General features: G+C 42.6%; 1 protein-coding gene across 1 annotated transcript in view; it reads right to left on the reverse strand.

Moving 5' to 3' along the window:
* The window catches only part of alk (ALK receptor tyrosine kinase), a gene marked incomplete at both ends in the record, with an annotated part of 434,353 nt that overhangs the window by 57,359 nt on the left and 362,584 nt on the right, over positions 1–14,410 (reverse strand). The window contains 4 exons of the mRNA XM_083924532.1: positions 1,814–1,908; positions 4,772–4,944; positions 11,488–11,591; positions 12,236–12,370. Of these exons, the coding sequence (XP_083780658.1) occupies positions 1,814–1,908; positions 4,772–4,944; positions 11,488–11,591; positions 12,236–12,370 (507 nt within the window). The remainder of the gene's footprint in view (positions 1–1,813; positions 1,909–4,771; positions 4,945–11,487; positions 11,592–12,235; positions 12,371–14,410) is intronic.

Genomic DNA, 14,410 nt, shown 5'->3' on the forward strand with positions numbered 1-14,410 from the left:
AGGGCTGTGTCATAATGCTCGGGGATCCATCATGCTAATCCCTCACAGTGATCACTCTTGGAAACGACGCCTTTTGCTGAGCTTCAGCATCTCCCATCAGCTGGTCTGATTGATAGGCGATAAAAAGTGGCTGTGTCAAGTGTGCCCGTAGGTAATGAATACCTGGCCTAGATTAAGAACTTGCCATCTGGAAAGTGAGCAAAGTGAGGATGGATGATCCTTCAGCGCTGCCACACCACCGCCACTGCTGCTCCGGAGGACATAAAACACAAATTGGTGCGCAAATATCTCCTGGAGAACGTCATCTCTATGAATAAAGAGGCTCTGACCCAATAAGCCAGTGCTGATACAGGGTGATCAAGTCTAGACTGACAGCAATTTCCTCATGCTATCTGATTGCATTTTACAGTTATGGGCAATAGTGTTGAGATATGATCTGTGGTCGATGAATAGACGAACGAAAAACATTATCTTAAGGTGAACACAAACTAGATTACGTGTGCTACATTCTTCATTTATTATTGCACATTTGAATTAAAACTGTTATCGAAACAAGAGGCGTTGTTTAGCAAAATTCTCTTTAATTTTCTGTTAGCAGAAAAAATAAGTCAACTCCAAATGCACCAAACATAATTTCTACTCTTACCCAAGAGAAGACCGAAACATTGTTGAATCCCAGAAATCAATGGGAACCAACAGAATAAGAACAATTTATTGATATAGACAAAAATAAGAAGGGATTTGTTTGTTTGTCGCTTCCTGGATGAGGCCCATTGTGTTTTTGCAACTGCAAAACATACCTGAAAAGTTTTCTGTATCTTTAATTTAATCTCTGCAGTAATGGCACCAGACCAAGACTTTCTCACCTTGGACAAAAAAACTTAACTGAGACAGTTTTATAAGCATCACAATGCATGATATGACTGTGTCAGAGGTTGACCCTGTGCCCCCGCCTGAGTCTTATTATTGGCCAGAGTGCTTCATTTTAACACTGATCTCAGTGTCAGAGCCGTGTTCAGGTACAGAGGGGCTCACACATTAGTATTCCTATCATAATACAAACAGGTTCCTCCAGATAGGCAGAGATGGAGGGAGGCGCTGAACTCCTAACCCTTCATTCTCCTGATGCCAGACTCGGTTGTCATCTTACTCCTGTTTTTATACTCATATGCCATCTCAATTATAACACAAAAATATCCTGAAAGGTGATGTGAGGCTTGACCTTTATGAGCCTGCAGTACAACAATGGAACATAAGACCTTATCAGTCAGCGGGGCTTATGGCAGATATGAACTGTTCTGGTATTTCGGGACACATCAACATTTCTCAGAGGCATAATATATAATAAATAAAGTTTTGTCAGTTCATCTCTAAGCAAAGCTGTGGTGCATTAAATAAAGACTTCCCAAGGTCCTAAACTTTAGTTTGGTCTTGACTGACGATTGCAAAAGTTTCGAAAACTTTGTAATTTGCATTTCAAGGGAATTGAAATGATAGGCGAGTCCTTGATAAATGCACCAAAGTTTACAAAACTGTGGCTCCGTCAAATCTTATCACAGTAAATCATGAACGCAGAGCAGGCAGACATGTATTGATTATCAATTAAATTGCGTAGGTCAATTTGAATGTTTACTTAAGTCTCCCTGCAGCCAATAAAAAGAGTTTACACTTTTCAGAGCAATCCAGTTTCCCCCCATTGTGCTTGTCACGGTCAATCAATCAGGCTATCAGGCAAACAATCCCATTAATTCAACCCAAGTGTGATGAAGTAAGAGCGGAAAAAGAAAGACTCGACATTTTTTATCGTACTCACATGCCAGGAAGCAGTCCATGCTGAAAGAGATGTTGTCAATCGAGATGGCTGAACCGGGTCCAGGTCCATCTTCAGTGCTGAACTGCAGCCAAAACCTACAAAGGGACAGAGCTGTTTTAACCACTTCACAGGCAGTGGGTGGTTGGATAGCTTCTGACTGAAAGGATGTGAAAAATGTCATTGAGGTATGAGCTTTGGCTTTGGAGGGTGTGCGTCTCAGGCCTTCTGAAAGCATTTTAAATCAAAAACACAAGTGTCTGTATCACTAATCATCTCTGTCCATATTAACATGTCGGAAAAAACCCATCGCATGATCATTTGCATACACTGGGCATGTGAGTGCTTGTGTAAAGAAGCGGATTGTCCTATGAGTTACTCTACAGTTAATCATATAAAGAACACTATGGAGGAAGAACAGAAATTAGACAAGAGATTTCTTGGCTTTGACCGATGACAAGCTGGAACAGGTCCATCGGTGCGGGAAGTGGGGATGCTAGTGGCTGCAGCACCCCCTGTTTTTTTAATGTAGTTATATGGTTTAACTATTGTTTGAAAATTAAATACACACATATTATTAAAACATTTTTATACTTGGCTATTTTCGGTTTAAGCGAGATGTGAGCAGATAAGTGTCCGTGTCTGGCGATTTGAGAACGAACAGGTTGGTCTCTGACCGTCTGTGAGCAGCAGCTGAGTGACCAGCGTCTGGCTCTGACCTGCCTTTATCAGGCTGATTTATGGCAGAGATATACTGAACCAAAAACAATATTAATGTTAGCTGTATTGGAAGAAATCAACAGTGTTTATGTATGGCTTAGGCTAATTCATTTAATTTCCCTGCCCACTGTGGCTGAGAGGAATCTGCCTGCAGTGACAGACACAGTCACAGGCAGTGATCTGATCAGTCAATGTAGACATGGGTGAGGAGTTGAAATCATATTCAGCAGAAAATTAGTTTGATTTGAACATCCATTTATGCCGATTACACTTCCCTAAATGCAAAAAAAGCCTTGAAGTGTTAAAAAACACAGGGGTCGGTGTGGATTGATCCTTTTAATAAAATGGAAATGATGTGTTCTGTGAGTGAACGGCGTTAAAAACACTGCTCATGAACATCAGTCCAACCTCGTCTCCTGCATGAAAAGCCTGTATCCTCAATACCCTGCATTATTATCAACTATAATAATCTCTCTTGCCTGTATCCATGCACTGTCACGCTCCATCTTGACTGTTTAGTCCTAGTGGTTGCTTCACTACTATGCTGTATGCTGGTCTTAGTTTGCTGTCGTAGTGTAAAATGTTTAGGACGCTCATATTGATGCAAGAAAACATGAGTGAACATCATTTCAAGACTGACATTTCCTCAGCTTCCCCAACTCTGTCTAACTTCCAGCATCCTTGACTGTTAATGAAAGTAAAACATGGGTATAAGACCATAAGGTGGCAGAAAACACAGATTAGGAGTTGTTACAAGGTAAATACAGCAACATGTAAGAGCAGTACCAGGAGCATTATCTATCGCCGGAGGAGACCATGGTAAAATGGGAAATGGGAAAGGAGCACCTACAAGAAGGATGAAATCACAAAAGGTGGGCCCATGTTGACCTTAACTAACGTTTTTTACTTGGGTTTCTGGATTTGGTTAGGTCTACATGGTCTCTGTCTCTGTATCCGCCCATACAGACTAAAATGCAATCCTTGAGTTAAAACGGGGTCGGTCAGCAGCATTTCCAAAAGTCTCTGAAATGCCGGAGTAGTGCGGATAGATGCATTATAAAATATAAATGTATGAGGGTGGATGAAGCACGAGAGAGAGAGAGAGACACTAGAGCGAACAAGTGGTCTATGAGCTATTTCTTTAAGAACTGTGGAGTTAAATGCATTTTTCACAACAATGTAAATGGTTTTGTGGTTGCAGAGCTTTAAGTATCCAATCATTCTGTTTTCTAGCTTTAAGACAGCGATGTTCACAAGAACTGATCGGGCTGTCTGACTGTAACTGACCGGGAATCCACAGTTAAAATAAGTTCAACATGTTCATCAGTTACTCAGAAAGGACAATTTCAACATCAAACAACTCTATATATCTGTAATATGTTGCTTAAACTTGAAGACCTATAATATCTCCATTCTTCAACCTCGATATCGTCAATAGTCACGTTCAGAGTCTACATGCAGCGCCCGGCGTGTCCGACTTTTGTCTGCACTTCAGGCTGCATTTCCGATTCTATTTAAGCTTGACAAAGGTCACCGCGCAAAGACTGGCAGGTTCACCTAGTGGTTACGGACATGACACTCTAATTAAGAGCACAAGCACAGCTGACTCTAAACCAGGAATCAAAAATTAATCACTCTCAGGGGAGCAGGATTATCCAAGCTTGAATGGAAATGAAACTCCCAGTCAGGCAAACAGAGATAAAAAGACTTATCTGGGGTTTCTCTTTTTTCCTGCTTTACTCTTGTTAGTTTTAATTTCCCCTTTATTTTGGAGGGGAAATAAGGGCCACGGCTAATTGGAAGGCAAGTGGTGTGGGTAGAGCCTTGTGTATTGATTTCTATTCTGTATCAGTGGAATAGAAAGACAGGGGTGTGTTTCGTACAACTGTACACATGGCAGGTCCGTGCTATTAATGTAGGGTCTCTGTGGGATTCATTAATTCTGCAGTGTTGAGAGGTTTCCCAGAAAATGGAATGCAATGGTTGAACATTTGCATTAATAAGAGGTGAGAAGAAGGAAAAGAAGACCTTCTTGATTGTGTTTCTTAAGGCTTTCTTGTGGGACCTCTTAAGTATCTGTGTGAGGGTGTTAGAGGTCTTTCGCTATGAGAGTTAGATGGTTTCCCTGTTGTTAAACACCCCAAAGTGCCAGTTTAAAGCCTTTAGACGGCCCGAATATGCAGCTTGATATAATCAAACAAATGCCTGTTATGTGTGGAAACAATCGAGTGTTTGTCCTACCAGTCTGCCAGCCCATAAAGGGGAAGTATGACGAGCTTCCAGCCCCTTTCAGATCTGGGTTCACTGGCTGAATGCCACAGTCTGCGCTGCTCCTCGGGGCCTGTGCTGTTCTCAGCGATCCACAGAGAGAGGGACCCCCTCTGTAAGCCTCCAGAACACAGCCAGAAACGCACCTGTTGAAGTAAGGTGGAAAATACAATGAGCAATGCAGTTAATATATGCAGAAAAAGGGTGTCCATAAATCAAGAGTGTTCATTTATGAGCTATTTGGGCTATTCAACAAAATCAGTGCTTTTTTCCGTTCTCAGGATATTTCCATGTAAACAAATGCATGAAGATTATCTTATATTAGTTATTTAAGTTATTATTATAAAGTGCAAATGCCCTGCACTAATTGCAATTTGAATATACATTAAGTAAAACCTTAATAACAACTACATAGAACATTGAAAAATAGGCTTTTGCCCATCCCCACAACTAGACTTCACCACGATGATTAGAATATTTCGGAAATATTATTTTTTTTGTATTATTGTGTCAATCTAGATCCAGTATTTGTTCATCGAAAAATACACAGGTCACATGATCAACAGGAAGTAGCATTACTTGAGTCTTTTAAAGAGCTATGGCCTTTTTTTTATACATCCATGGATGCAAGAGTTTGTATGAAAGTTTAAATGTGTGTGTAAGTTCGGCAGGCAGCCTAGCAGTGGCTGCTATATCGTCGACAGACTGTAAAAAAGAGATGACGAATTATCTGAAAGCAGCCATCTTGTGTATAAGTATGAAGTTGTCACTTATCTGGCGATAGCAATGTGCTTTCCTATGCTGTAAGATAGGTGTGGATGAAGTATTAAGTTGTTAAATCTTATCCAGTTTGCAGATGGCTACTTAGCTAGCTAGCTTGCTAATTCCACCAAGCTACAGTGGTAGAAAGCAAGAACAACAACTGGTGGCCAGCGGCACCTCTTGGTTTACGGTCTCCCCCTCCACCTCCATGAGACGACTTTGCGGTATTGGGTAAGTTATTCTTTCAGCAAAGTAGTCTGCTTGTGACAGGGAGGTGGAGGGACTTCAAGGTGCACTAGCTAGCTGACTAATTTATGGTCTGATAAACAGTAAATTCATCAATGTGGTGGGCCTAGTTTCATCTAAAGTGGGTTGGAAAAAGCCTCCCGAGTCCTTCTGAACTCTTGCTTTTAAAACAAATGGGTTTAATGTTCTAATGCAATTAGTATTAATGCCATGTGACTACATTTCATGCATTTACTAATCCTATGCAGAAAAATCAGTGCGGTTACTTTTACTTCCTGATAGGAAGCATTTTTTTAAATTTAGCAACCAACGTAAAACCAAGCCCCCACCTCAGCGTTCACCCAGTGGCCACTAGGGGCAGTTTGCATAATAGAGAAATTTCTCATTGACCCCGATGTTAAACAGGCCGTTTTCACAACATAATTAAACCTAATTAAGACCTGGTACAAAAAAAAACATTCTAGTCTGTATATTTAGGTCAGTAAATTCAGGTTAAAGTTTATGAATAATTAGGGGCGTGGCCTCTTGAGTGACAGCTAGCCGCTGGCCCTCACTTCTCCTCGGAGGTACAGCAACCAGATGGACGTATCTCCCTCCCCCCAACGTCACATACATGCCCTTTTTTGGTCAGAGGAAATGAGGCAGAGTCAAAGTCTGACAAGATGGCGACTCCTGTAGGCGAGTGCGATTGGATCAAATTGAGAGAACTGACCCCGACGTCCATTTTTTATACAGTCCATGTGTAAAACGTGCGTTATTAGATATGGTGCTGAATACTATATAAACATTAAGTTTAATTTTGAACCGTTTGTGCAAAAGGCACCGATTTGGTATAATGGCCCACCTACTGAGAAATAAAGACACTAAAAAGACTACAGCAACTTTGACTTCCTTTGAATATTTTTTTAAATATCAATGTATGCTATTTGTACTACTTTCGCCCATGTTTTGCCTAATCCCATATCATGTAGCTTTGTCGTCTAAACCTTACCAAACTGCAAAAATAATACGTCAAAAAAAAATTTAAGTTATGTCCCTAGCTGGATTCAGACCATGATCTCCTGATTGACCCACTCACCCACCAAACGCCACCATAATACTGCACTTTGTCGCTCTCTTCAGGTGTAAACAGTCAGATCGCGTGGGAAAGGCTATTTTCACAGTGTATATAGACACTCCGTATTTTTTAATTGAAAAAAAAACAAACAGAAAATAAACAGCCGAGGCAGGCATGCATTTCAAATTTCATTAAACTCAATCCCCAACAGGCCTCTGTTCAGTTGTAATTATTCTAAGATTAACAGAATTCAACCAGGAACATGATTTGGGTTATTTTGCTGTCTGCGTTGCTCCTGCATGCTTAAGCGCAAATCCATCTCATTTGCAGTTTCCAGGAGGGATATGGTGGGTGTAAACCTGCTTCAAATTAAACAACACACAGGCTCAAGATGGAATTAAATAGTAAAAAGAAGTCTGGATCATAAGCTTGCTAACAAGCATGGGGATGGGACCGTGTCTCTCTACAGCATTTTAGCAGAGCAAAGAACAATTTTTGCTCCACTGTTTAAGTGGAACAGATGCTGGATTCAGCCCGATGGAAAGACACGTAGAGACACAGCCCAGACAACTGAATTCAAGGCTTTCATGTTGTGTGCTTGTGTTGTGCTTGTGTTGTGCTTGCCGACAGCGTGGGGTCCTTATCATCGAATGCGACGCCACACGGTGACCGTTTAAACATCAAGATTACATTCACTGCACAGTGCACTGGGCACGACATGAAAGAGGACATGGGCTGTAGCTAATACCCAAACCTAATATCCTCAACATAGTTGTCCAAGAGCGGACGGGCGAGATTGAACAGCACTGGTTCAGTGTAGGGAGAAGGATTTAGAGTGTTAATCTGGAATCATGGCTAATCTTTGGCTGTGTGCCGAGAATGTGTGCCGCAGCACTGCCTCCACTGCCGTCTTCAAATTTCACACATAAGAAACAGCAAATACGACCTGCACCATTTTTATTATTTTCCTTTTCTGTTATTTCTCTCTGTCTTCCCTGCGGTCAGTTGCTTTGCATGTTTCTCTTGTCGAGACTAACTTTAGCTCCCCTCGGTCTCTCTTATTATTTTTGTTTTCTGACCTCTTGACCTTTCCATCACCTTCCAACCTCCACCCTTCTCTTCTGCGTCTGCGTCTCTCACCCCCAGGGACTCGTACACATGCAAGAGCCAAAGGTCGCTGTGCGGAGCGGTATTAAAATAACTAACATAGCTCGAAATGTTAGAGCAAAAGCATCAATCAACACTTGAAGTACACACACACACGCACACACACGCACACACACACACACACACCAGGAGACCTGCTCTGTGAGCTTTATCATGTAAATAATGCATGACTTGTAATATTTTTACATCTACGTCAACAGATGCAAACTGTGATTGACGAGGTCAACCTCTCTGTCTGTTGGGATCTCTCTGCAAATGCAGATGAAACAGTGTTAACCTGCTGTCTTGGCACATCACCGCTGTTTCTGAGAGCAATTATCACATCAATTATTCAGTGAGTAATTCATTAGGTTTTCTACACTGACAGCAACAACAACAAAAAACTGTTGCTGGAAAATGCAATTACAGGGAATGGCATTCTATGCTAATTATATTATTGCTTTCTTTTCTTATCACATAACCCTGAATGTCAACACATACCCTATGGAACATTTCAAATGATTATAATAATAATAATCTAAATGATAATAATATCACTGAATACTGTTTATTATTTAGTTAATTAGCTCTTGTATGGTAAAGTGACAAGTTAAACTGAGTGACTGGCCGTGTGTACAGCTGCTGTGCCTTGATGCTTAGGATGGTCGCTGTTTCTTTTTAACTTTCATTCATAAAATATTTAAATTATTGACATTATTTACATTTAAATTTGCCGTCATTTTACATTTTTTCAACTTCAAATAGTCCAATCTTTTCAATACATGTTTAACAACTTTTAGTAAATTCCTTTAAAGTCAACTTAGACCATGTCCACACATTTTCCGCTCATCAGGATCTAGATCTTTACGTTCGACAGGACGCTCTGCAGTGCAAACTCTGTCGTCTTCAACCAAAAGAAACCAAAATAATAATAATAATAATCTCAAAAATCCCATTCATGCACCCCATTGGTACTTTATCTTTTAAAGAGCAAACAAAAAAGGCCGCACCATAACACCAAAAACAAAAAAAGTCCACCACAAACCTACAATGAGCAATACAGACTGAACAAAACATTATAATTGGTTGATGCTCAGAGCCGGGGTTTAGCCAGCACTTAATTGGGCACACGCACATACAGTACATACGTATTCACAGTGGTGTGCATGAGACTGTCGTATGGATGATAATTTGCATCTAAAGAGCTCGGAGGCTGCCGTTTTAATTATTTATCACCTTTCCAAAAGTAGAACCAGAGGAACTCATTAAACAGTGTTTACCTGCTCTAAAGTAAGCTGCGAACGTTAGCATTCCTGGCTAACTAACTCACTGTTGTTGTTGTGTTATTTCCAAAGGCAATAATATGTCATCACTGTCATCAGCAAACAATACTGACTATTATGTGTGGGTACATATTAGAAAGATGACTGTTCAGGATGGGAACATAAACTGTGTGGGAGCTAAGGTGCTGATGGTCACACTGACGAATGAGGCACATTAAAAACCGATAACTGCACATGTGCTGCGTGAGAACACAAAGCTTTACAGACGTATCAACAGTAGCTTAAGCTCAACTCACACTGCATGACCTTTAAAGTTAGTAGGTCACTGCACCGTTCACGCTACACAACCTCCTGCGTGCGTCGTAACCAGGAGTCCTGAAGTCGCTGTGGTTTTTTACACTACACGACACATGCTCATGCAAGAGGGCGTCATACACTACGACATCTTTCCCCAGGAGGTGTCCCCAATAGGTATGTCACACGCGAGAAGTGACACCGAACATGATGCTGTATGCACGGACGGATTATGAGACAATGGACCCCTGGGCACAGGATGTAAAAGGCCCCCTACTCCAACTGTCTATGAGGGAACAAGACACCCACATTCAACAAGTCTACGTTTTGTCCTTTTGTAGTAATTTGTGGTGGTTTTGCATCTATTTTTAGGCATTTTACATTTCTATGTGGTCGTTTTGTTTCTCTCTTTGGTCATTTTACATCCTTTTGCGTGTCTTTGTCGTAGTTTTTTGTCTCTATGTGGTCATTTTTTGTGTCTATTTTCAATAATTTAGCATCTCTTCATGGTCGTTTTGCATCTGTAGTATTTATTTGTCTCTCTGTGGTCGTTTCTTTCAGCAACATTTTTCGGAGCCCTAGGCCTGTGCCCTGTAGGCCTGTGCCCCGTAGGCCCGTTTAGTAATCCATCTATGTGCAGGAGACAGGATTTTTTTGCTACAAAGAAAGAAAGATGTCCAACAGAAACAAGAGCTGCAAGTTGTTGTTGCACAGATTTGCAGGGATAAAAAACACAAGAAAAAGAAAAGAAGGATTAGAGGGTGCTTTTGGCAGAGGTTTCACTATTTATAGGTTGTTTCCCCTAGCTCCCAGACAGGTCCAGATATTTAGTCTGCAAGATTACTTCTGGCATTCGTCTGGTCGATGAATCGACTCACGTCTCTGAACACTTCACACCAATTTGCAAAAGCCGAGTCAACCCTGATTTGCCTGTGTTCTGGGGTTTTTGTCAACAACTGTAGCTGAGTGGGAAATCATGCCTGAAGTCATGATGTGTGAAGAAGACATAAGGGAGGTGGGGCTGAGATATGATCGTATATGTGATTCCATTTTTATTTGTTTACAAAATACACACAAAAAAACAACCAAATGAATAAATACATAAACAACAGAAAATGTGAAAGAGATGTGCAAAAGAATTTTTAGTTTTAATTTGTGAATTGAGAAATTGAATTGAGAATTGAGAGACCTTGTTTCTAGCGGCCTCTTTGGTGGTAAGATGTAACTGCAGGTGAGCCTCTTCTTTAACAACAACAATGGCGGCAAAAGGTTCACGTTGGTGTGATGCGGAGGTGGAGTGTTTACTGCAGATTTGGTCGATGAAAATATTCAAAAACAGTCGACAAGACGCACAAAAACTCAGAGGTCTATGGAAAGATGCGTGTGACGTGTTACGGCGTGATGATGTGTAGGCAGCAGGAAGCATTCGCCCAGGCCCAGGTAGTGTGAGTACAAACGGGCCTGGAGGGGGGGACAAGGACCCTAAAGCACGGGGCACGGTACGGGCGGACAGTGTGAGTGCGCCCTAAGAGCCCTCCATCTTGTCACGTTCACAGTCACACACAGTCAGACAGACAGACAGACAGACAGACAGACAGACACACAGACACACACACACACACACAGACACACACACACACACACACACACACACACACACACACACGCCTGACTCAGAAGTTGGAAGTTCCCGGTTTCGGATGAAACCTACTAACCATCTAATGAAAGAAGTGGCTTCATTAGTGGGTCATATGATCAATCACCATTGTCTTAACTCACTCTTTGATGGCAAGGAACTTAACAGACAATAAACTAGATGAAAATATTGCGTATCGTATCTTTAAATAGGGGCTGGCTGAGCATTCCTTATAACTGAACCTCTGGCTCTACACTTTGCTCACCGTGCATGGGGAGTTTCTGAGCGGAGGAGGGAAGAGAGGGCTCCTCAGTACTGCTGATCCACGCTGGCCTTTGGACTGGCCTCCTTCCACACTGAATGTAGCACCTTTAACACACAAAGGCACCATTTCAAACAACATCCACAAGAAATGAAACATATTACACATTAATATATTCAGGATATAAAAATGAATACACAGTTTAACAGTACATGTGGAGGTTTTGAAATAGCCACAGTGAACTTAGTTAATCTTGAAACGGTTTGTCAGAGGAAAAAAAATGCTATGTAAAAATCACCAATTATGTATAAAACTATTCCATTTAAAGTTTCCCCACACACTACCTCTGAGACGTCTGTAAATAGAACAAAAACAAGCCTCGGCAAGGCAAGGCTTTAGCTTCTCATGCAGAGACACATTGGAATCAGTGCACTGATGATGAACTGCAGATGTAGGACTCAGAGTCTACATGCTGGAGCAGTTACACCCACTGAGATTCTGTTTGCTGCAGCGCACTGAGCTCTAAACAACAAAACAAGTCAGTCGCTGACACATCAGAGGTTCTGGTTACCCCCCCCCCCTCACAAACTCTTAGACTCAAATATTCAAGATCATCGTTTAAAATATGCCCCTTTGAAGTCCATTTTAATGAGGCATTAACACCACTGTAAACTCACTTAAGAGAGCATGCAAATGTCGCCATTTGATCACAACGGTTCATATCATAAGAGACTTGTGGTCTATGAGGCACCTGATGACGGGCAGCTCTGTCTGGTAGCCTTGGCCGGCGACTGCAGTCTTCTCCAGGAGAGACCGCGGCCCGTTATTGACTGCCAGCCGCACTCGCCCTCTTCAAAAGAGCAGTAGCTGCCATCGAGAAAGTGGCCTGGAGAGAGACAGGAGAGAGACATATATCAGGGGAGGACAGGAGAAGATGATGGCGGTGGGGGGGCTTATAATGAGTGGACAGGCCCAGCAGGTGGGTGAAAGAAGAGAGGAAGGAGTGAACACTGACAGCCCAAGGAGAAAAAAGAGGTGTGGGTATGGACCGGGGATCAAGGAGATGAGCTGCAGTGAGGATGAAGAGGGGAGGCACGTGTAGGGGGGTGTAGACTAATGGCTCACAGGACTCAGTGTGTTGGTGAGAATTAGTGTTGTGGTGCGGCGGGGGGGCCGGGGACTCTCAGAGTGACTTCAGAATCAGAATCAGGAAATGGAAACGTGTCCAGAGGGGGAGATAGGGCTGAGGAGAGGAAGACGGACAAGTGTCTGAGGGGAAATGAGCGAGCTGAGGTGGTGACATGATGTGTTTTGGGGGCTGGCAATCAACTTGAAATCACTTCGCGGAAGAGCCTCGGTCGGAAGCGTTTCCAGCACTGACTTTAACTTACAAAGTCAGTGCAGCCGCAGTACAGTGGGGATGGTAATTGGATAGTGAGGTGGATAGAACTCACGCTTGTGTAACAACAAAAAGAGATAAGGCATGTCTGTGTGCTCTTATCCACACTGCGTCTTAATGAAAAAAGTGCACTGCTTTTATGTTTGGTTAAGTCACTGAGTGACATCGAATACGACATAGGCAGTGCTAATATTGAAACACCCACTATTCTACCAAAGGCACATTTTTTAGAAGAAGAAGAATTCCTTTATTAATCCTGCAACGGGGAAATTAGATTTTTTCTTATGTTATTATTATTCATGTTACACACACACACACACACACACACACACACACACACACACACACACACAGGCCCGAAACACACACACATGCACAGACAGGACCTATATACATGCAATTATGGAGAGATGTCAGAGCGAGGGGGCTGCCAGTGGACCAGCGCCCTGAGCAGTTGGGGGTTCGGTGCCTTGCTCAACAGCACCTCGGCAGTACCCAGGAGATGAACTGGCACCTCTCCAGCCACCATTTCACGCTCCACACAGGGACTCAAACCGGTGACCCTCCGGTTCCCAGCCAAGTCACCTATGGACTGAGCTACTGCCGAATTGTTTATATTTTCCAGTCCATCTTCACATTCAGATACCAGAGCTTCTTATATATGTGTAGGACCCCCCATCAGTTAAATCCTTCTGTTGTTGTGTTCAACGGTCGACGCGTAACTTGGCGCCATTAGAAATATTAGTATTCTGTTCGAATAAGTCGCTTTACATTCAGGGAGCAAACTACAGTGCACATCTTAATGAGACGTGAGCTCCCCTGAAAACATGATTTGTGAAATTATGGGGTGTCTCTGGAATATTGACTAAATGCTATCCGCCATGCATTTCTATTTTTCTGTAGCATCATCATGTATCAAGCATTAAAATGCAATGACCTTAATAAGACGCAGGCAGGCATACTATTCTTGCCATGACCATTGAAGTGTGGCATTTCATCTAATCTCTTTATCATCTTCAGCCTCTTATTCGGGGTCGGGTCGCGGGGGCAGCAGCTTTAGCAGGAGACCCCAAACTTCCCTTTCCCGGGCCACATTAACCAGCTCTAACTGGGGGAACCCGAGGCGTTCCCAGGCCAGTGTGGAGATCTAATCTCTCCACCTGGTCCTGGGTCTTCCCCGAGGCCTCCTCCCAGCTGGACGCGCCTGGAACACCTCCCTAGGGAGGCGCCCAGGGTTCATCCTTACTAGATGATCCCGAACCACCTCAACTGGCTCCTTTCAACGCATTATTAATTGAAGTGTGGCAGTTTAATATCAAAAACCTCCCTTCCTTTTCTTGTGCCCTGCGTTAGCTGACGGGATTGTATCATATGCTGATGTTTGTTCTTGATCCCTGTGTGAGGGATTGATGTGGTTGCAGCTACAAACGTTTCTTTGCAACAAGAGTCAGTCCCGTCTCTGAGGCACGTGCAAGAAATGGAGTGAGCTCCTCTGAAAGTCATGGTAAAGTTCAGCCTCTGTTTACA

The sequence above is a fragment of the Echiichthys vipera genome (genome assembly GCF_963691815.1).
Source record: "Echiichthys vipera genome assembly, chromosome: 12".
Taxonomy (NCBI): Eukaryota; Metazoa; Chordata; class Actinopteri; order Perciformes; family Trachinidae; genus Echiichthys; species Echiichthys vipera.